The sequence below is a fragment of the Carassius gibelio genome, chromosome B21 (genome assembly GCF_023724105.1).
Source record: "Carassius gibelio isolate Cgi1373 ecotype wild population from Czech Republic chromosome B21, carGib1.2-hapl.c, whole genome shotgun sequence".
NCBI classification, from domain to species: domain Eukaryota; kingdom Metazoa; phylum Chordata; class Actinopteri; order Cypriniformes; family Cyprinidae; genus Carassius; species Carassius gibelio.
In genome coordinates, this window is record NC_068416.1 from 24,983,882 (window position 1) to 25,005,095 (window position 21,214).

Genomic DNA, 21,214 nt, shown 5'->3' on the forward strand with positions numbered 1-21,214 from the left:
TAAAACCATATTTTTAAGTAGAATATATAAATATAATGTTATGTTTTTATTTACTTTGATAATGTAATCTAAAAATATTTAGAAAATATTTTGAGAAACTGTATGGAAAAAATCTGCTCTATTGACAGTATGGTATTTATTTTAGAGAAATATGTCGAATTAGTTTCAAATCTGAGAATAAACCGTGGACCGCTTCTCGCATGTTTATGTGCAAAACATTGAGTAAATTAATTACACTCCTAAATCAACAGAGGGCGCCACTAAGCTGTAAGTCAGTCAGGCCAGCATTTGATTTTAAAACAATGCTGTGAACGTACAATTAATACAGTAATTATGTTACTATTATATTTTAAAGAAAATTACAGCTCACACTGAGTAAATTGTGGTGTTTATGTAATATTTTATGTGTGTGTTTTTTTTTGTCGTTTATGGGGAGGAGCCAAACTGGAAATATCCATGACGTCACATGTACACGTCTCCAAGCAGGACGCGTTCGGCCAAGATGGCGGACAAGTGTCAGCCGCGGTGTCCTGCACTTTTCTGAGAAACTCCAGCTGTTCTCGTATCGAGTTTTGTTTGTATCTGGGCATCTCGACTGGAAGATAACGGGTAAGAGATCCCTTATGGACCAGTATGTTTGGCGCCGGACAATTCAGTGATTTGAAGGATTAACTGTAGTTTTTTAGCATGCTAACGGCTAGTGGCCCAGTCAGCTGTCACCTGTGATTGCTCGCATCCTCTATTTACATTTCTTATGTTGATTTTTTTGAGTTTCTTCTCGTGATCCTTCTAAATTGTACCGTCGAGGTCTGTAGTTACATTTCAGGCTTAATCGATTAGTTACGTTGTGGTTTAACTACTCCTTTCTGTCTTTTTCCTGATTGATTTGCACTGCTTTAAGTTTATTTAGTGTGTATGTTTTGTTTTTACAGTTTTTCCACTAAGCATCATGATCCACATTTATAGTATTCCATTATTTTTGTGTGTTTTCAATACATCGGTGCAAAACCTCTTTTAAGTACAATTGCTGATGTAATTATAGAGACAGGAATTAAAGACCAGGATGTGACATCAGTGGGTTAAATCCAGTGAGGGGCGCTATACGTGTCCGTCTTTAAGCCGGATGTAATGCAATATATTGCAACATTCTTTCTATATATGCATCTTGTGTGTTTGTGTGTGTGTGTATATTTATTTATTTAAAAAAAGTTTAATATAATGCTTTTAGCCACAGATGAGAGTGTTATAGGTCATGAAAATCTTAGCAGACACAAAACATCTTGTAATGTTACATGACCAAGAAAAGTAGCCCACTGTATGGTAACACAATTAGACTATTATATGGCACCTCAACTGAATTATCAGCCCTTGGGCTCCAGAAATTCAATTATATCCTTTCTATCTGTTCGCAGTATTGTTTACAATCTGTTCAAATGCAGTGTTATATCTGTGTGTTTTGTGATCCATAATGGCTAAAAGTGTAAACCGAGACCAGATCACTGTGGATGTGGAGCATCTGTTTGAACAGCTTCTGATTATTGATTGTTTGTATTTCCCTCAATTTAGATCAAGACTGAAATGAAACACATTAAAGTATAAGAACTATAGGTGACCAACATAATGTTAAAAACTACCATATATATTCAAGCTTCTTTAAAGTTACTACCCTTTGACTATGTTACAGCTCTGCAAAGAGCTTTCTAAAAAATAATTATAAGTGCAGTTATACCGCCATTCGAAAGTTTGGGGCATTTCAATGATATAAAAATAATAAAAAAAACAGTAGTAATTTAAAATATGATTAAAATATGTAATTATTTTTCATTTGATTATTTTTTCAAATGTCATTTATTCCAGTAATGGCAAGGCTGAATTTTCAGCATCATTACTCCAGTCTTTATTGTCACATGATCCTTAAAAATCTTTCTAAAATATGCTGATTTGATGCATATTATTATCAATGTTGAAATCAGTTCGCTGGCAATATTCTTCTTATTATTATTTTTTAAACCATGATACTTTATTTGATGAAGAGAAGGTTCAAAAGACCAGCATTAATTTGATGTAGAATTTTTATTTGAATATTATAAATGGCTTCGCCATCACATCCTTGCTGAATTAGTAATCAATTGTTTTAATATTTCCAAAAATAATCTTACTGACACCAAACATTCAAGCATTTAAGTTGAATATTGTAAATCCAAATGGTTTTAAACATTATAGGAAATATTATATTCTGTCAAATGTGTCCAAATGTTTGACCAGCGCTGTATTTGTTAAGTCAATTCACCTTTATTTATATAGCGCTTCAAACAAAAAAGATTGTGTGAAAGCAGCTGAACACCATTAATTAGGAAAACAGTGTGTCAATAATGCAAAATGACAGTTAAAGGCAGTTCACCATTTCATCATTCAGCTCAGTTCAGTTTAAACAGTATCTGTGCAATCATTTGCAGTCAAGTCAACGATATTGCTGTCAACTATGCATGCCAGAGGCAACAGCGGCAAGGAACCAAAACTCCCATCGGTGACAGAATGGAAAGAAAACCTTGGTAAAAACCAGGCTCAGTCAGGGATCAGTTCTCCTCTGACCAGACGAAACCAGCAGTTCAATTCCAGGCTGCAGCAAAATTTGTCAAAGTGGTGTTATTTTAGTTGCAGTTGGTGTGACTGTGAACATTGTTGTTTAATGATAAACAGTGTATTTTCATAATCAGAATCTGATTATGTCCCCTGTGTTGTAGATTAAACTGTAGAGGTGAGGCCCCCTGCTTTAAAATAATGTCTGACAGGTTTCAAAGTTCAGTGTAACTTAATGCACATTTCTAACACCCAGCCCACAGTGTGCCTAATATCAAGTTTCTGATTGTGGTGACTGTTTATATGCCATCACAGTGGAATACTGCAGGCTTCACACCTGCTCATCATAAAGCTTATGAATCTCTGATGGTGTTGTAATGTTTGTTCAATGATAGAAACTTGATCAAAATTGATGCTACTTTCACAAATGATCAGCTTATAAAACAGCTGCATGTCTTGTTCATGAATTGGTGAGACACTCTGTTTGCAACCCTCTACGGACACCTTGGCAAAAGAATCGCCATTGGTTAGTAAATGTTTAAGTTTACTCGCCAGTCTAAAATTAAATATTTGATATACTATTTTTTGTACTATTTTACATATATATGAAGATTTGAAGTGATTTACTCTCATTTTAGAGGGTTGATTTGTGTCTACTTTTAGAGGTGCCACATTGCCCCTTTGTTGACATTCTCAGCAAATTGTTTAAAGCAGAATAGTCATTGTTATTTTAGCTGAGCAGCTATTAGCAGTATTAATTGAACTTTAGATATATGTAAACATAATGCATGTTGATAAGATGGTAAAACCAAAAAATATACTTAAACCATACTTATGGTAAAACCATACAATCTTTGCACCAATATATGACACAAAACTGTGTTTTTCAACTATAGGGAGATCTCCAGTAAGTGTAAAAACTTTGGAGACCTGTGAGTGTAAACGATGCAGCCACCTCCTCGGACAGGTCCTCCTGGGGCTAGTGGTCCCCCGCCTCCCTTCGGTGGACCCAATGCCTTCAGAAGAACCAGACCTCACAAGCATGGGCCTGCAGCTACTATGACACTGGCTGCCCCGCCCACGCAGCCAGTGACTGATCCATTTGCCTTTGGAAGACAAAGTTTTTCGCCCATTGCAGGGGGCAGCCAAACTCCTCTCACAAACAGCAACCCACTTCCTATGCAAGGTCCTCCCCTGCCCGGGTTTAACCCGATGATACCACCACAAGGGCCAACACCAGGAGCAGCGCAGGCAGCCTCTCCTGGCCCACCATCAAGAATTTTTACACCACAGCCTGTTCCCCCAGGGCCCGCACCAAGCTCTAACCCTCGGCATGCAGAACCAGGATACTTGAATTCCCAAGAACCAATGGCCTACATAGCACAATTGCCTAACCCTGCTCCTTCCTTCAGCTGTAGTTCATCACATCCACCCTCCACTGTCTCAACACCTACAGTTCAATCCCAGACTCCTTTTCAATCGCAGCCAACACCTCCCCCACCTTCTCACTGGGTGCCTGACCACAGAAGCCGCCCACCTTCTGTTCAGAACTACTTTCAGCCAACTAGTGATCTCCCATCTCAGCCTTTTCAAGCTCAAGCCCCACCTCCTTTGCCCTTTTTCCACACAGCCCGACCAGTGACGCAATCTCAGAATCAAGGTCTGTCAGATCAACAAAATGTGGCTGGGCCTGCTGCAACTCAGCAACAGAACTCCCACTTCCCGGCTCAGAATTATTTCAGTCAGTCAGGTGGAACCTCAGAGCCATGGTTCAATCAAAACCCACAGGATCCGTCTCAGCGTGCCTGTCCTGTCTCCTACTCTGAAGTTCCCAGTGATTCCGGAACTCTATCAATGTTCTTTCGGGGCAATGATGTTGAAAATGAAGAAACTCTGTCAAGTGAGGGACGTGTAAATGGGATTCAACACCCTTTCCCTTCGACGAATGAGTTCTCTGGTCCATATTTGAATGACACTGGTAACATTCGAGCTGGGGCAGGACCATGTGATTCTGTGGAGAATCAGGAATTTGTTCCAAACCAGGAAGTACTCCCTAGTGAGCCTCCTACAGGCCATTCCTTTGAGGGGGTGCCTAATTTGGAGACACCTGACACTGGTCCACGTCTTGCTCGCTCTTCAAGTGTTTCATCCAGCTACAGTAATGTCAGTCACAGCAGTGGACATGGTCCTCACAGTGGTAGTCACATGCCTCGGCGACAGCAAGGTGTTGTGGGAACATTTATCCAACAGGAAAGTCCCCGCCCACCAGATCACCCTCCTTTGCATCCTTCCACTGGTGGATACTTTGAACAGATAGACTCCAACCCAGCTGCAGAGGCAAGTCCAACTTTCCCAACTCCTAGCCCACCTAAACCAGTTGGTGTGTTCCAAGCGAGTGCAAATTCTTCCTTTGAGCCTGTCCGCTCACATGGTGTAGGAGTTCGACCTGCTGAGGTTGATCGTGCACGTGTGGTCATGGAAAAGGGTGGTCGTGACATGCAGCCTGGCAACCTAGAACAACCCCCAGACAACTTGGAGACCATTTACTTACCGCAACGCCGACCGCCATCTCGAGCTCAAGCAGCTCGACGCCCGATTGAGAGTCCCGCTACTACACTCTGGGCTCAAAATGACACTGCCAGCCTTGGTGTTAACATACTGTTAGCCCCTGCAGCGCCCTCTCTGTCTGCAACATTTGTTCCAGAACATCCCTCTGAAGTCATTCAGCCACCGGAAGATGGTCCTCTTGATTTGCATCCAACAAAGCCAGATCCACAGCCTCCCTCTGAAAACCTAGAAATTCCCCCAGACTCCACACCTCAGGCAAGTTTGGGATATGCCTCTTTGCTGGTGACGTCGCCTCCCGTTGAGGCCCTGAACCAGCCTTTGTTGATTGCACCACCTTCAAGTTTGGTGTCGTCTCAAAACCTCTCACAACCCTCTAATCAGACAAGTCCTCGACAGACAGCAACACCTGTGCACCCACCACCTCAGTCTTCTGAGACCAATCAAATGCCTCAGGATTCTCCTCCAACAAATCAGGCACAGCCTCTTTTATCTCAGACGCTAATAAACTTTGGAACTACTTCCACTCAAGGTATCTTGAATCTAGCACGAGAGACAAAAGATGTTCAGCCCACTGTTCAAGAACCCCGACCCGTTCTATCAAGGGCTCAGTCTATTAGAAGTGATAGCCAATATCTTCCACCTTCTGTTTCTCAAGCTCAGACTTCTGCCCCTGCCACCACTCACAATGAATCTTCGAAATACGAGCTGCTTGATTTTTCTATGCATCAACCACAAGTGACAGTCCCAGCTGTCTCTCAGTCTGCCCATCCTGCTAGCTTGGTGAATAACACACAGGGCTTTTACCTGCAGGTCACCAAAGATGCACAGCAGGGTGGGCAGTCAGACAGTGAGGCTCTGCCTTTTCAGCAGATCTCTAACCCCTCACGGCCCTCCAGCAACCATCCCAACAATGATCCCACTCGCACCTCCCACCCTGCCCATCCACCTCCATCTCAACACCAGCCTCCTCCACAAGCCCCTCCAACTCAACCTGGTGCCCCTCCTGGTTCTGGATCTGCCCCACCTTCTTATCCACCCCAGTCTGCGAACTCTGCCCCCCAGCCACTTAAAGAACCCCAAAGACCTCCTTCATCTCTAGGTGGTCAGTCAGGGTATGGTGCTCCTCCTGTCATGCCACCTGGTCCGGTTTATTCAGGGTATTACCCAGGACCCTACCCTGTGAACCAGAATGGAAGACCGCCTTATCCACCCCAGTACGCTGTGGATGCCAGATCTCAAAGTTACCATCAGGTGCAGTTATATAATGATCTAGTGTGTTTCCACCTAACAAAACTTCTAAATGCTAGACTAAAAACATGACTTAGTATAATATTCATATTTTTCTGTATGTTTACATTTTTAAGGAGGATCCTCGATACGGCTGGTATGATGTTCAGCTTCCCAGCAGCCAGAATTTTGACCGTCAACCAGAGAGGTCGAGTTCTAGAACCAGTCAATACTCAGACAGACCCAATTCCAGGTCAGGTCACCCAACCTCTTTCTGACACTTTGAGCCTGTTTTCACACTTGGTCTCTAATGCTTGGTCGCAATTAGAGTTTCTAATCCTGATTCTGTTTACGTTGCACATTTGTGTCCAACCCATAGTAGGCTTGCATTCCATAACTTTCTAGAAGCAGCTGTTTATATTTATTTATTTACATTTATGCATTTAGCCAATGCTTTTACCCAAAGCGACTTACATGACTTGCTAGATATATATATATATATATATATATATATATATATATATATATATATATATATATATATATATATATATATATATATATATATATATATATATATATATTCTGTAATTTTTTTTATTTATTTACATTTTTGCATTTAGCAGACGCTTTTATCCAAAGCAACTTACAGTGCATTCAGGATATACAATTTTCATATATATTATCCATATTTAAGAAATTTGAAATCATTTGACAGTGGATTAAAAAATAAATGTGTAAAATAAACATACGTATACTTTTACATGACAAAGTATTTTTCACAAATAAATAAATATTTTTAAAAAAATTAATTAGAAAAGGAATTAACCACTGTAACCATTAGGACACTCACACAAACTTCCTATTCTGGGAAGTTTGTGTGCATTGGGAATCATATTATTCCAATAAAGTCAAGGTAACACTCAGTTTACAAACAACACAGTGAAAATGACATAAATTGAACGGTGGACGAATGCATAACGCGCAGCATAATTTGAAATGACGTAAAGTTTAAAACATTCAATTTAAGACGGGCTGACCGTCACACAGAGAACAAGCAATCAAGCCGGATAAAAATGCAAACTTCACAAGATTGATTCTGGATTCGACTCAGTTTGTAAGGTTTGTGAAATTAAATATTTATTAGCCATTCAAAGATTTGTTTAAATGAAATAAATGCATATTTTCTTAATGCTGATGGCAAACGAGGAAGTATAATATTTGCCTTTGTATTACTTATATTATAAAAGCAATCGTTATAATATTTTTTCTATACATGAATTCCATTGTTTAACTATTCTTTCTGATTATTAGACTTCTATTCATATTAGACAGAACTGTTAACAATGACAGTAAACAAGAGAGAGAGTGTAAGCACTGTTTAAACTCAGGCGCTGCCTTTCTCAGCTCCATGAAAATAAGTCCCTTCTCGAACACATCGGCCGAGCAGAAAAACTTATCGGCCGATACCGATATTTGAAAAAAATGCCAAATATCAGACCACTATTTTAAACCATAATTTAACAAGCACAATATGGTTCCTGAAGGCAGCACCTGTAGACCAATGTTTCAGCCAGACCCAGAATCTGATGTAAGTCTTTAGCTCCAAAAGCCCTAGTTTAAAAGCATGCTTAGATTGAGCTTTTTGTACTTTTGTTTTTAACTTTTTTCATTTTTGATCTTAGACAGGGGAATCATGAAGATCTTTCTAGATCCAGCCGTAGTGCCTATGATGACTACTATGCAAACTACTATAAGAGACAGTTTGATGCCTATGGAGGTAAAGACAGCAATTCAGACACTTTTTCGCAGTGTACCCAAGGGTTAAATTTGTTATCGGTTTTGTGCTTATGAGTGTGTGTATTCAGATAGGAGCAGTTGGTATGATCCAAATGCTGCTTATGATCCACGCTACAGAGCCTACTATGATCCAGCATATGGCTGGTACTATGGAGATGCCAACTACAACCAACCATATCTAAACAGGTACACACATACACTTGTGCAGTCAGTATTTCTGTACATGCTGACACCTCTGTAACTGAGTTTTCATGATAATGGTTGCTAGCAGAAGAGAGGACTATGATGTTCCATGGCGGTATTACCCTTGGTACGACTCTAGCTTTGATGAGTGCCGCGGACGTGACCGAAACGCTGATGATTTTGACCGCCGTTCGATTCACAGTGAACAGTCAGCACACAGTGTGCGTTCATCACACAGTCGGCGCAGTAGCTTCAGCTCCCGGTCACAACAGGTCTGTGTGTGCTTTAGATCTTATTGTGCCGGAGTATGTGTCTGTGCAATGTTTATGACTAATTTCTTCTTTGTACAGAGTCAAGTGTATAGAAGTCAACCAGATTTGGTCAGTGCAGCCTATGATGCCACTGGGACTACTCTTCCAGTGGATTACACCTACAGCCAGTATCCTAACCCTTCAGATACTGTAGATTACAGTCAGATTCCTTACTCTTCAGACAACACCTGGACCGCCCCAGAGCAGCGTAAGTATCACACACAAAGTACAATGTCTACCATAATGTGTAACACTGGATGTGTAGCTGGATGTTCACGCTACAAAATACTATTGAACCACTTATCTATAATACAGATTCATATATAGATCAGTCAATAGAATTCAATATAATCTGTGATGCTGTCTACATTGGATGCGACATGACAAATCCCCCAAAACATAAACTGATGCCAAATTCTATTTATAACTATGTGACAAATTTAAAATGGTTCTCAATTGTTGCTTTGTTGCGTCCAGTGTAAACAGTCTTTAGCTGATGCAGCACCACACAACAACTGTTGCGTCTGGTGTAGACACGGTCTGCAGCTGTTCACCATTCCAGTCCTCATGCCCCCTGCTCTGCACATATTGTATGTTTCTTTTATCACTTCAGACTTTGTTATATTCGAAGGTAAGTGCCCTGCGAAGTGGACATCACAGTGTATTGCGTCATGATTTCAGTGCGAAGCAAACGTTTATGTTCCATTCAAAGTGCTTTGAAGTTTGTGAGACGTGAATTTAAATTATATTTATTTGCAGAGGTATATGATGTCACACTTGTCCGTGTGTGGAGATGTTGTGCAGCGCATTAACAAAATATCGTAAACCGGAATCGATCAAGAAAATTGCAGTTGGTGCATCTCTAAATTCAGTTTAGAGATTTTTTTTTTTCTGGTTTTAGTTAACAGTAATAACCCTGGCTTGACATAAGTGTTTCCCAGCATTCGCTCTAGCATTAAAATGCACATGCATTAATTAAAGCTTCCTGATTTTTTTTAACGGGAAGTAAAATGGTCATGAACCATTTTTCTCTGTCTTTCTTTCTTTCATTTATTTTTTTTTTCTCAGCTCCTCCAAGGCCGTTGACCCCGGAGAAGTATTCTGTTCCTCATCGCTGTGCTCGGTTTGGTCCTGCTGGTCAGCTGATCCTTGTCCAACCCAACCTGCCCTCTGCTGGTCAGCCTACACTTGTAGAAATCCACAGTATGGAGGTAACAATTTAATCCAAATATCCTGATTTATACATCAGTTGCGAGTCATCACTGATATCTATAGAATTAAAAAAAAAAATTCCTAGTTCAAATCTAAAATCAGCTTGTTTATCAAAGGTTCCTGGTTAATTACCTACATTGTAATTTTTTTAAAAAAAAGTATTAGCCTTAAAAAAAAAAACTGATTGAGATACCTTGCAAGTAGATGTATGTTTGTTTAACTTTGTCCTTGATCCACGACATTGCAGTTTTGTCATATATTATTATTGTTATTAGCATCTGATATCTTGGCTTTGATGTTATTCCAGACGATACTGCAGGATTCTCCAGAGCAGTCAGAAATGCGTTCGTTCCCTGGCCCGCTCCTCAAGTAAGAGTCATCCTTTAGGCATACACGTGTATACTCTGGCAGTGTTAGAGCCACGTACACAGTCAAACAATCCAGTCATCATCTTTGTGTGCATGTCCACAGAGAAGAGACTCATAAGGTGGATGTCATAAAGTTTGCTCAGAACAAAGCCCAAGAGTGTTTGCGAAATGATGACCTCATCGACAAAGACTCCGCCTACCTCATCTGGGAGTTCATTGTACTGCTGTGCCGCCAAAATGGGGTGAGTGTTTGTGCAGCCCTAACATTAGCTAATCATGTTAAGTTGCTTGTTTGATACCAATTAGTTCAAGCATACTGAATGGTTTTTTGTCTTTGTTTTAGACGGTAGTGGGCACAGACATCGCTGACCTGTTGCTAAAGGAGCTTCGCTCTGCCTGGTTGCCGGGAAAATCACCCAATGAGGCTAATCTCATCGACTTCAATAATGAAGCAATAGAGCATGCCGAGGAGGAAGAGGCGGGGCCAATATCCCTTCTGTCAGACACTTTCATGGGGGTGCCAGAGAATGTTGGCAAAGAGACCGAGCGTTTCAGAGAACTTCTACTATTCGGCCGCAAGAAGGCAAGATAAACTGAATGATTTTTTTCTCCCCATTCAGCCATACAGAGTTTTTTTGGTTTTGCTGTCCCTTAGCTGATCACATGCCAGCATATTATTTTATATGAAGGTAAATTGTGTCTTTTTCTGACCGACAAAACCATAGTGGAAAGACAGTTTTGTGTATGTTTGTTAGGATGCCCTGGAGGCTGCTATGAAGAATGGCCTGTGGGGTCACGCGCTGTTATTGGCCAGTAAGATGGACAACAGAACACACGCCCGTGTCATGACCAGGTAAACCACATCTACTTAAAATGAGCTAGGGCTGTGTGCTTTCACAGATACAAATAGGGCTAAATTGTGTTCATATTTGTCCTTTTCAGATTTGCCAACAGCCTGCCTATTAACGACCCTCTTCAGACGGTGTACCAGCTCATGTCAGGACGAATGCCGGCTGCTGCTACTGTACGAGAGAGTTTGTGTGTGTTGGATGTATAAATATAGTAATTTATACAATACTTGTCTTCATATAAAACTTCTGTTTCTCCAACAGTGTTGCGGAGATGAGAAATGGGGCGATTGGCGACCTCACCTGGCCATGGTGCTGTCCAACCTCACACACACTCTGGATCTTGACACACGCACAATTTCAACCATGGGGGACACTTTAGGTATATAAATGTAGATTCAAAGCATACACGCATATTGTAGATGCAGCATTGGATCTGTAAGACTGTTCTGTGTTTCACAGCATCTAAAGGTCTAGTGGATGCAGCCCATTTCTGTTACCTGATGGCTCAAGTGGGTTTCGGTGTGTACACCAAGAAAAGCACCAAGATGGTCCTTATCGGCTCCAATCACAGGTGTGTAATAACACATGCATATATGTATGCACACAACTGTACACATCAGGGACCAAAAATGTGCAAATAAACATTTGTTTGCACTAACACCTATTCACTCGGTCTCTCTCCCAGCTTGCCATTTTTGAAGTTCTGCTCGTCAGAGGCGATTCAGCGGACAGAATCCTATGAATACGCTCAGTCTCTTAGCTCTCAGCCTCTCTCTCTGCCAAACTTCCAGGTGAGACAAACACATAACATGTATCCACTCTACTAGGAATGTTTTCACAGCCAGCTAGTTAGTGACTGACTATTATAGATGCTATATAGGGCTGCACTGTATACCTAAACAAAAAATCGATATTGCGATACAGTTCAATGCAATAGACAAATTGTGAATAAATTGTTAAGCTGTGTTTATTTTCATCGACATATAGTGGCTTGGTTCATTTCCTGTGAATCGAGCTGATTTGTGAAGCCAGAAGAGCATATCATGAGCTGTACGTGTGTAAATGAACACAGTGCCACACCTCACTCTGAAACCAGTAGTACATATTTATTTGCTGAAAAAAAAAGTGAAAGTTACTGTTGAGTTTGAAAAGTTAAGTTAAAGTTTAGTTTGGTAACTGAAGGATATTTGAGTTCGTTTTCCAATGCTGTGCAGACTTAATCTCTATAATCCACACAAGTCCAGGAAGGTCATGACCTTTACCCTTTGACCTATACAGGTGTTCAAGTTCATCTACGCGTGTCGACTGGCGGAGGCGGGACTCTGTGCTCAGGCCTTCCATTACTGTGAGGTCATCTCACGTACCCTGCTGAGCTTACCTGAGTACTACTCACCTGTGTTCATCAGTCAGCTCATACAGGTACACAAATTAACACGCGTCCGAGGATTCTGCCTTTAAGTTTACACTTCTGCCTAATCCCTTCTTCTTGTGTTTGATTACAGATGTCTCTGAGGTTGAGGTTTTTTGACCCTCAGTTGAAGGAGAGACCAGAGCAGGAGTTGTTTATAGAGCCTGATTGGTTACTGCATCTCAGACAACTCGATGGACAGATCAAGGTGTGTGTGTGTGTGTGTGTGTGTGTGTGTGTTTTATCCATAAGTCATCATGCCAGTGACACACATTGCTCTGTTCCTGTGTAGTACCAGTAAATTAATCATACTCTTCGAAATTCACGGGATGACACTAAATAGGGCTGATAGGTGAAAAAAAAAAATCATTCCATGGATTACTGGGATTATGAAATCTCTAAGGCATTGATTTATTTAAATAAATATGTGCGTTTCAGAGTGATGCATTTCACTGTGTTCATTTACATGTTCATTTATTATTATTAAATGCTCTATTTTACAGTGAATTAGTATTACATTGGTAAAATTCGTTGTAAAAAATTTGTTTAAAAAAATGTTTATTATTATTATTAATTATATTGATGCATAATCGCTATTTTATTTTATTTTAGCAAATTGTGCAGTCGTGCAAGAAAGTGTCGAAAACCTTGAACTCTTAAAAATAATTTTAAATCAAAGTAATAATTTTTAACAGAAACAAAAAAAATATATTTCACCCAAATCAACAATAGGTCTGTAATATGTTTTCTTAATGATCATCATCATCATCTTAACACTTTTTATAATTATATTGATACATTATTGTTGAATGTTAGAAAAAAATGTACAGTCCTGCATAGAAAGCAAACAGCTGGATAACCCTTTTTTTATAACATAAAATTTGTCAATTTTTATATAATAAATAAAAAAAATCTGTTGCACTTTCCCCCATCTCAATCAGCCCTACAGAGATACTGGTGTACGTTCACATTAGACTGTTTTCCGATCATGTGCATGTTGTTGTGCCTTTCAGGATGGTGCGATCACCTTACGTGCAGATCGCAGCACCCCACAGCTTTATCACTGCAGTACACCCAGTTCAGAAGACCAGTGCAGCCCGCCTGACCCCTCGACTCTGAATCCTGATCCCCACAATCCTCTAATGACCTCCCTTTTGCCCCCAGGTGGTGTTCAACTCATGCCACCAGGTACGTCCCATTAGAAAATGTGAACTGAAGAAGAATCAGTTTTGATTCTTTGATCATTCACCATCCTCTTTTATCGTCTGCTTTAGCTCCTCCCACTATTCTTCAGGATGGGGCGGTTCCTCTGCAGCATGCCCCGCCTCCGGGGGAAAGTGTTCCATTTTACCCAACAGCCCAACAGGGGCAACCACAGCCAAACTTTGGAGCACAGTTCCAACCTGAAATTCATGACCAATACATGCCCATGCCACCCCAACAAATACCCCAACAAATTCCCCCACAATTTCCGACGTACAGCCCTACAGAATTGCCTCCACAGATGCCACTAGGAATGCCACCTCAGATGCCCCAGCCAATGCCAGGGGCTAAACAGGGCTCCGCCCCTTCCTCTCCTCAGCAGTTCCCCCAGTCATCTCCAACATTCACTGCCCCTCCTCCACAGGGGAAGGACTTCTATGACATGGCACGCATGGTGAGTTAGAAAAAGCTAGAAACAGTATTCCTATTTAGCGCCAAACTCACTCTGGCTGTTATTACTTTAATAAGTAATGCCTTGCATAAAATCCAGAATCATTACTTTAAATGGAATATAACACATTTTCTTTGGTTTTGTTGCCTGTTATTCCAAGTTTACTGCCAGCGCCAGTTTAGGGTTGTATTGCTTTTAAAATGCATTAGATCAGTGGTTCCCAACCTTTTTCAACTCGCGTCCCACACAACCAAACACATATGTTTGCGCGGCCCACTTCAAAAAAATTAACTGACCCCGCTATTGTTGGGTTAATAACTTAGTACTCAGAAGCTACATTTTAAACTGTATTTATTGAATAAACATGGACGAAAAAAAAAAAAAATCGCGATTTTTTTTTTTGATCAATTTTGCAATTGTGACACACACCGATATGCTTTTACAGTCATAAATGCATTCAGGATTAATTTTAAACATATTTCCAAAAGAAAAACAATCAGAGCTTTATCAAAAAGTTGTAACATCTCTAGAACAGACATAAGTCAAAATTATCACTATAGTGAAGATGTAAAAAAAAATGTATAGACTTGTGGCAAAAAAAAAAAAAATCCTGTATACAGGGACTTTTTTTTCTTTTTTGCCATGCATTCTTCATAGAGCTCATTAATTGTAGCGGTGCCTCAGGTGTTTGCAGTGTGTATACAGTATGTGTATGCGGTCAGCAGTGAGAGCGCATAAATATAACGCGAAAGCACATTAAAATAATGCACAAGTGCGAATCTCTCTGTTCGCAGCAGATTTCCTTTGCTCTGTCACAAAACCAGTCGTGCTTGCTCAGAAACACGCTGCTTTTCGAGGAGAGAGTGTGCACACTTAAAACGTGTCTCCTCTCACTTAAACTGCATCCTGTTCACTAACAAATTCACTCTATGCTCATGTGTTAGACATGAATTATTTTCGCACGTTTTTATTTCTAGCCTTTTACCGCAGTGAGAACGCTCTGATCCGTCAACATTGGCTCAGAAAAAAGGCGCATCACAGACAGTGTGTGAACCTGGAGTTAGGCATATGCCCAGTCTCTGTTCTTGCGCTAGGCGCAATGCATTCTGATTGGATCAGATAGCATACTACGGGAGGTCAGGGCCACGGAAAACTGTGCTATAAAGCGATTTAGAAATCGTGCACGCTCAAATTGTGATTTTAGGACGTTTTCTTTTAATCGCACAGCCCTAGAATGGACTGCAAATGAACCGAAAATAATTGGCGGCCCACCTGCAATACCCCACTAGGGGGCCGCGGACCACAGGTTGAAAACCACTGCATTAGATTGTATTACTCATGCAAAGAGTAGATTGTGTTAAATATTGAATTTGTATGGAATATAACACTTACAGAATATTCTATGAAATGTATTAAACTGATTAATCTTGTTGTATTTAAAGGGCCCAGGCAGAAGGTCACGAAGCACGTCACAGTCGTCAGTGCAACTGGTATAGTCTATACATATACATACACACAGTACTGTTCAGTTTTTTTTATTGTAAATTATACTTAAATATAGTAAAATTACAGTAAAGGCCTTTATGATTTTACTAAAGTAAATGAATGTGTGAATCTGCACAACTGTGCTCAACATTAATAATAATCAGAAATGTTTCTTGAGCAGCAAATCAGCAGCAGCCTATTATAATGATTTCTGAAGGATCATGTGACACTGAAGACTAGAGGAATGATGCTGAAAATTCAGCTTTGATCACATTTTGTAATATACATTTATATATACAACAATTATTTTATCTATTTGAATAAATGTAGCCTTGGTGAACAGAAGAGACTTTCAAAAACTAATAAAAAATTGACCAACCACGTATTTTTAAACATAAGTGTTTAATCAAATGTTGGCTTGACTTGCAGGCATCAGGTCGTCGGTCTCGCACTACGTCGGAATCGTCCAATCATTCTGGACGAGAGCGCAGCAGTTCTCTCATCAATCAGAGCTCTCCACCTCCCCCTTCTATCCCAGAGAGTCCACCACAGGACGAACCCAAGAAGACCAAGAAAGACTCTCCCAAAAAAGTACATACTCATATAAACACATACAGCCACCCACTGGACATGCACTAGAAAATCTTTCAAATGAGATGAACGTTGCACTTCATTCTTCATCAGGGAGCGAGTGGCGGCTGGCTGACCTGGCTGTATCCAAAACGAAAGAACGAAGCGCATCTGCCAGACGACAAGAACAAATCTGTAGGCACCTACTTCCTACAACATCCCACTTGTCTTGTTTCGCAGCATTGATTAAGAGAATGCTTTGATTTTTCAGATCGTGTGGGATGAAAAGAAGCAGAAATGGGTGAACCTGGATGAGCCAGAGGAGGAGGTACAGCGTAGGAGTTCAAGCATTTTGCATTCTGTATTGTATTGTGTATGTATCGTTGTGAATGATGGGATTTGTGTGCGTTTCAGAGCAAACCCCCTCCTCCACCACCCACCGGCTTCCCCAAAGCTCCAGTGGGCGGGATGGGGCCACCAGGAGTGGGTGGTCCACCAGGGGGGCCACCTGTGAATATGTTCTCCAGGAGAGCAGGTGCGTCACCTTTTCTCTTCCTAATTACTACTTAGTGAGAAATCTGTCCATTTATTCTTGCTGTAGTTACATTATAAATGTGTATTTCCTCCGAAATACTGTAAAACAGTCATTGCTGCAGTGTTGTTTTTGTGAACTGAAACTAAAATCATTAAAAATAATTTGTTAATTGAAAGAAAGCTTATAAAATTAATTAAATGAAAAAGCACTTTATATTAATAAAAAAAAAAGAAGAATGAAAAAAAATCCAAAATATTAAAAGAATGCTTTATAAATAATGTTATATAAATAATAATGAAATACACGGTGCCAAATATATTTTCAATTTTAAATTAAACAAAAACTATAAAAATCAATAGTAAAAAAAAAAGCAATTTATAAACTAAATGGACTTGAAAAGGAATGTAGCAAAAATACAGCATGTATTAATAAACAATAATATTTATCTGTGTATTTTATTGAAATATTCAAAAATATTAAATGTCTCACAGGGACGTTGGTAAGCTGAATGAATCAGTTCTTTGAGTTGGACAGTTTTACCAAACTGATTCATGAAAATGAATCAAACTTCCCAAGCGGTTTAAAGCAGAGATGCTATGAAAGTGCTCTTGGCTGTTTAGTGAGCGTTTGTGTGTTTCAGGCACTAAGAGCCGTTATGTGGACGTGTTGAATCCCGGTCGTGGAGGATCTAAACCGGCCGCGGTTGTACCGCCTCCTGCTGATCTGTTTGCTCCCCTCGCACCCATGGCCATGCCAACCAACCTCTTTACACCAGCTGGAGGTGTGTTTGTGTACATCAGTGTGTTCTGTATATCAGTGTGTGTCTGTGTGAAGTCTAACTCTGCTGTTTTCAGCTCCAGACGAGCAGCAGCAGCCGATGGAAGGAAGTGTTCCAGACGCCGGTGGAGAAAACACAGAGCAGACTAGTGCCACAGTCCCACAGGTACACACTATCAATATAATTTAGACTGTACTTTTGTCCCACAACCATCTTTTTTTGTGCATTAGCAGCACACAGCAGTTCTCAGTGAAACATTGCCTTGTTTTGGTTAACAGTGGAAACTATTTTTGGTACTTCCCAGATAAATGTCTGATTGTAAACGTAGTTAGAGAACACATGACATTACCTGAGCTTTTCTACATTTAACATTTCATATCTCTTTGATTTGCTCAAATTGCTTTATTTATTTGTATCTGCTATAATGAATGTGTTTTCCATCTAGATGTTTAATCCGAATGCTTTGCCTCCCGGCCCGGAGGGGACGCAGTCTGGAGAGGTCAGATCCTCCTTTAATACCTTATCACTTCTTCTTTAAAGCTGCTTCATCCTGTCACGCCCCGCTCCTTCACCCGTGAATGCATATTAACACAGTTATAACCACACATATGCTCACACTTACTGCCTCTGAAACACACACACATTGTAACTTGCATCACTAACTGTATTCTATGATTATGAGCTTTTGATTATGATCACACAAAGAGCATGAGTGTGTGGGAGTGTGTTTGAGAACTACACGCTATTGAGGCGTGATGCAATCCTATTTTAATGATTGACAAGAGATGTGTGATTTAAGATGGCGGTGCATGGGATTAATCAGGGTTTGTGGTGTTTTTGTTTGTTTGGTTTATTCCTACTGTTCTAGCTGTCACGTTCTAGCTCAATGAGTTCTCTATCACGAGAAGTGAGTCAGCATTTAAAGCAGGTATTTTCAGCTGATTCTTATCTGAAACACACACACGCACACCTTTTCCAGTCACTGCTGTAATTAAACAACAGTGCCTTTTTAACGCTGCATAGAAAACCCCTTCACACATGCTGTCTGCACGCTTCTAACTGTAGCCACACCTCCAGCACGACGCCTGTAAGTTTCACCAGCAGCCCTGGCTGAGTAACCGACCAATAGGAAGGGCTCTTGGATTTCAGAGGCGTGCTGAAGATCGAGGCTCCGCCCCCTTTTGGTGCACAACATATTAACCAATCACGTGCTGCATGCTAATCATGACTTTCAGTGGGCATGGCTGTCTGTATCCATGGAGATTGGTGTTGATAATAAACAGTAATCGCTAATGTGTTCTCATAGATTCCTGCTCAGCCGCCAACGCAAGGAGCTCCGCCTACAGGAGGCGTGACCTTTTATAACCCCTCCCAGTTTGCGCAGGTAAGAATCACAAGAGACATTTTAAGGTGGTTCAGTGTTTTTATTGTTGGCTAAAACAATTGCAAAATCACTTTTGCTCATTGAAAGAAAGCTGAAATAAAGTAAAATAGAAATGTTTGATTAAAATGAGGATTTGCAATTTTGTTTTTGCAACTAAACTAAATAAAATGTTTAAGTTGAAGTACTAAATTTACTAAAATGAAAACTATATGAATAATATAATATATAAATATTTTATAATATTATAAAAATAAATGGAATACAAAAAGAAATATTTTTGCAAAAAAAGCACATAGAACTAAAAATGAAAAAGAAATATTAATTAAACTATTGAATTTAAATCAAATGAAGACTATAAATCTAAAAGAAAAATTCAAAATATTAATAGTTTTTAAATAATTCTAAAATAACACCGTGCCAAATACATTAAAATGTTTCATTTAAGAAATTTTACGTTTTTTAAATAAAACCGTGTAAAGATCTAGTTGAAAATAATCAGGTGATACACTAAATGAGCATGAAGAAGGATGATATTCGTACTATTACAACAAAACATAATGAATAAACTTAAAATTTAAAAAAAAAATAGATATCACCATATGTCCCACGGTACATTAATACAAAAAATAGTTTTGTAATACTAAAATTCATACACTTCCAGAAAATACCTTTTGGACATTGGATAAAACCAAGTTAATTTTGATAGAATTCAATAATTTTATAACACTTTATTACATTTGTTTTAAATTAAACCTGTTGAATTATAGGAATAGAACTCTGGTAATAAAAGTGGAGATTTTTCCAAACTCATTTTGAGCCGTTAAAGATGTGTGCTGTAATTGAAATATACAGATTCAAATAGATAAAATGCAATAAAATGAAAATGGATGTTTTCTTTCCACTATTCTGAACCAGTGCATGAAAAAACAATAGTTTTTCCATAGAAACAGACTTGTAAATGTCTTTCTCTGTCTTTTATCAGTCTGTTCCCACAAGCCGTGCTCGACCTGGTCGTCTGGGACAGAGAGAATACCCCGCAATGAAATAAGAGCATCGCTGTAGTTCTAGATCAAGCTGTGGTTCTAGAGCCGATTGGACTGAAGTTTGGTTCCTGCCTGGACTCCTGGAAGCGCTGGCATGCCGCCCTCAGCCTCCCGAATAACAACATCGTCGCTGTCATGATCATGGTTTTCCCATCCGTGCTGAAGTTGAATGGATCGGACTCGCTCATTCTCTGTTACTCCTTCTAGACTCTTCGTACCCATTACTCACTAACTCTAGCGTCTTGTTCTGCCTTTGTACGGACCAGCGGCGCTTCCTCAACATGAGCAGTGTGAATATAAGTGCAATATGATTTTAAGCCCTGTGTAACTTGATTTCCTTTAGTAGTCTGCTCATTTCAGCAGGGCGAGTGTGAGTGCGTTTGTATGCATGAGTGGGGAGGAAATGTGGGCGTGTCTTGCTGATGGACGCCAGCCAATGCATGAGTTAGGGGGCGGTCTGACCTGTTGTCATGGGAACAGTGCAGCACCAGAATGTTTTAGATATTTATTAAGCTTCCGGTGGAAACGCCGTCACCGGACGGGATCCGTACATCAGAGTGAGCTTGTGTATTCATCTCTTTAACCGTCTCCTGAATGAATCCTTCATTTTGCCAGTAGCTAAGAATCATTCATTTATATGATTTACCAAAATCTGTGATCATTGTGCGCATTTTTGTTTTGTAAAATATCACTTATTATTTTCCTGGGTTCATCTCGCTCTCTGATCGGTCGTCTTCGTATCTCTTAATCACAGCCATTATTCCTTTGCTCATTCCGGGGTTCTTGTTCCCATGGTAACAGCGGGGTTTTGTAATTCCAAAGGTCAGCTCTGTTTGAAGGAAGCTCTGACTTTTCCAGTGTTTAGAAATTGACTGTACAATTCTTGATAAAGTGATAATAAAGATATTTTTGAGCTCTTTAATACTTGAGGTTTTTTATTTCATAATAAAAGTTATGAGGTTAATATGAGGTCTGCATGCATGAACATTTAAAAGAATCAGTATTTAAAACAATTGTTGATGGATATCAGTTATTTACCATTCAAAAAGTTTGGGGCAGGTAAGATTGTGCAAAATGTTCTTCCAAATTTTTAAACCAAGGCTGTATTTATTAAATAAAAAATACAGTAAAAATATATTTACAACAGCGAATATATGTAAAATATTATTGCAATTTAAAATGTGCTTCTGTTTGAATATATATCATAAAATGAATTTTCAGCTTCATTGCTCTATTCTTCATTGTCACATGATGTCA

The 21,214-nt window shown here is 39.7% G+C and overlaps 1 protein-coding gene across 4 annotated transcripts; it reads left to right on the forward strand.

The window, feature by feature from the left end:
• Positions 1 to 467: 467 nt before the first annotated feature.
• LOC127985402 (protein transport protein Sec16A) lies at positions 468 to 20,879 on the forward strand. 4 transcript variants are annotated; one of them, XM_052587405.1, is made up of 31 exons: positions 468 to 609; positions 3,477 to 6,399; positions 6,513 to 6,628; positions 8,061 to 8,155; positions 8,244 to 8,361; positions 8,444 to 8,630; positions 8,709 to 8,877; positions 9,738 to 9,880; positions 10,189 to 10,250; positions 10,353 to 10,491; positions 10,593 to 10,832; positions 11,005 to 11,102; positions 11,192 to 11,273; positions 11,362 to 11,479; positions 11,560 to 11,671; positions 11,786 to 11,891; positions 12,379 to 12,519; positions 12,603 to 12,716; positions 13,522 to 13,696; positions 13,783 to 14,165; positions 15,605 to 15,652; positions 16,077 to 16,238; positions 16,332 to 16,412; positions 16,489 to 16,545; positions 16,632 to 16,752; positions 17,393 to 17,533; positions 17,607 to 17,695; positions 17,976 to 18,029; positions 18,399 to 18,458; positions 18,837 to 18,914; positions 19,897 to 20,879. In XM_052587405.1, exons 2-31 carry the CDS (start codon positions 3,526 to 3,528, stop codon positions 19,960 to 19,962), a joined length of 6,429 nt encoding a protein of 2,142 aa, XP_052443365.1. In that variant the 5' UTR covers positions 468 to 609; positions 3,477 to 3,525; the 3' UTR covers positions 19,963 to 20,879. The 4 variants fall into 4 exon arrangements, with proteins under 4 accessions (XP_052443365.1, XP_052443367.1, XP_052443366.1 ...); XM_052587406.1 differs by having other exon boundaries at positions 486 to 609; positions 8,447 to 8,630; XM_052587407.1 differs by lacking the exon at positions 18,399 to 18,458 and having other exon boundaries at positions 482 to 609.
• The last annotated feature ends 335 nt before the right edge of the window (positions 20,880 to 21,214 follow it).

Bases quoted from the DNA above. Each gene is read 5' to 3' on its own strand.
- LOC127985402 (XM_052587405.1), top strand. From the start codon at position 3,526: ATGCAGCCACCTCCTCGGACAGGTCCTCCTGGGGCTAGTGGTCCCCCG. The intron at 11,892-12,378 runs GTGAGACAAACA...TGACCTATACAG, and splicing joins TCTCTCTGCCAAACTTCCAG to GTGTTCAAGTTCATCTACGC. The intron at 13,697-13,782 runs GTACGTCCCATT...CGTCTGCTTTAG, and splicing joins TGTTCAACTCATGCCACCAG to CTCCTCCCACTATTCTTCAG.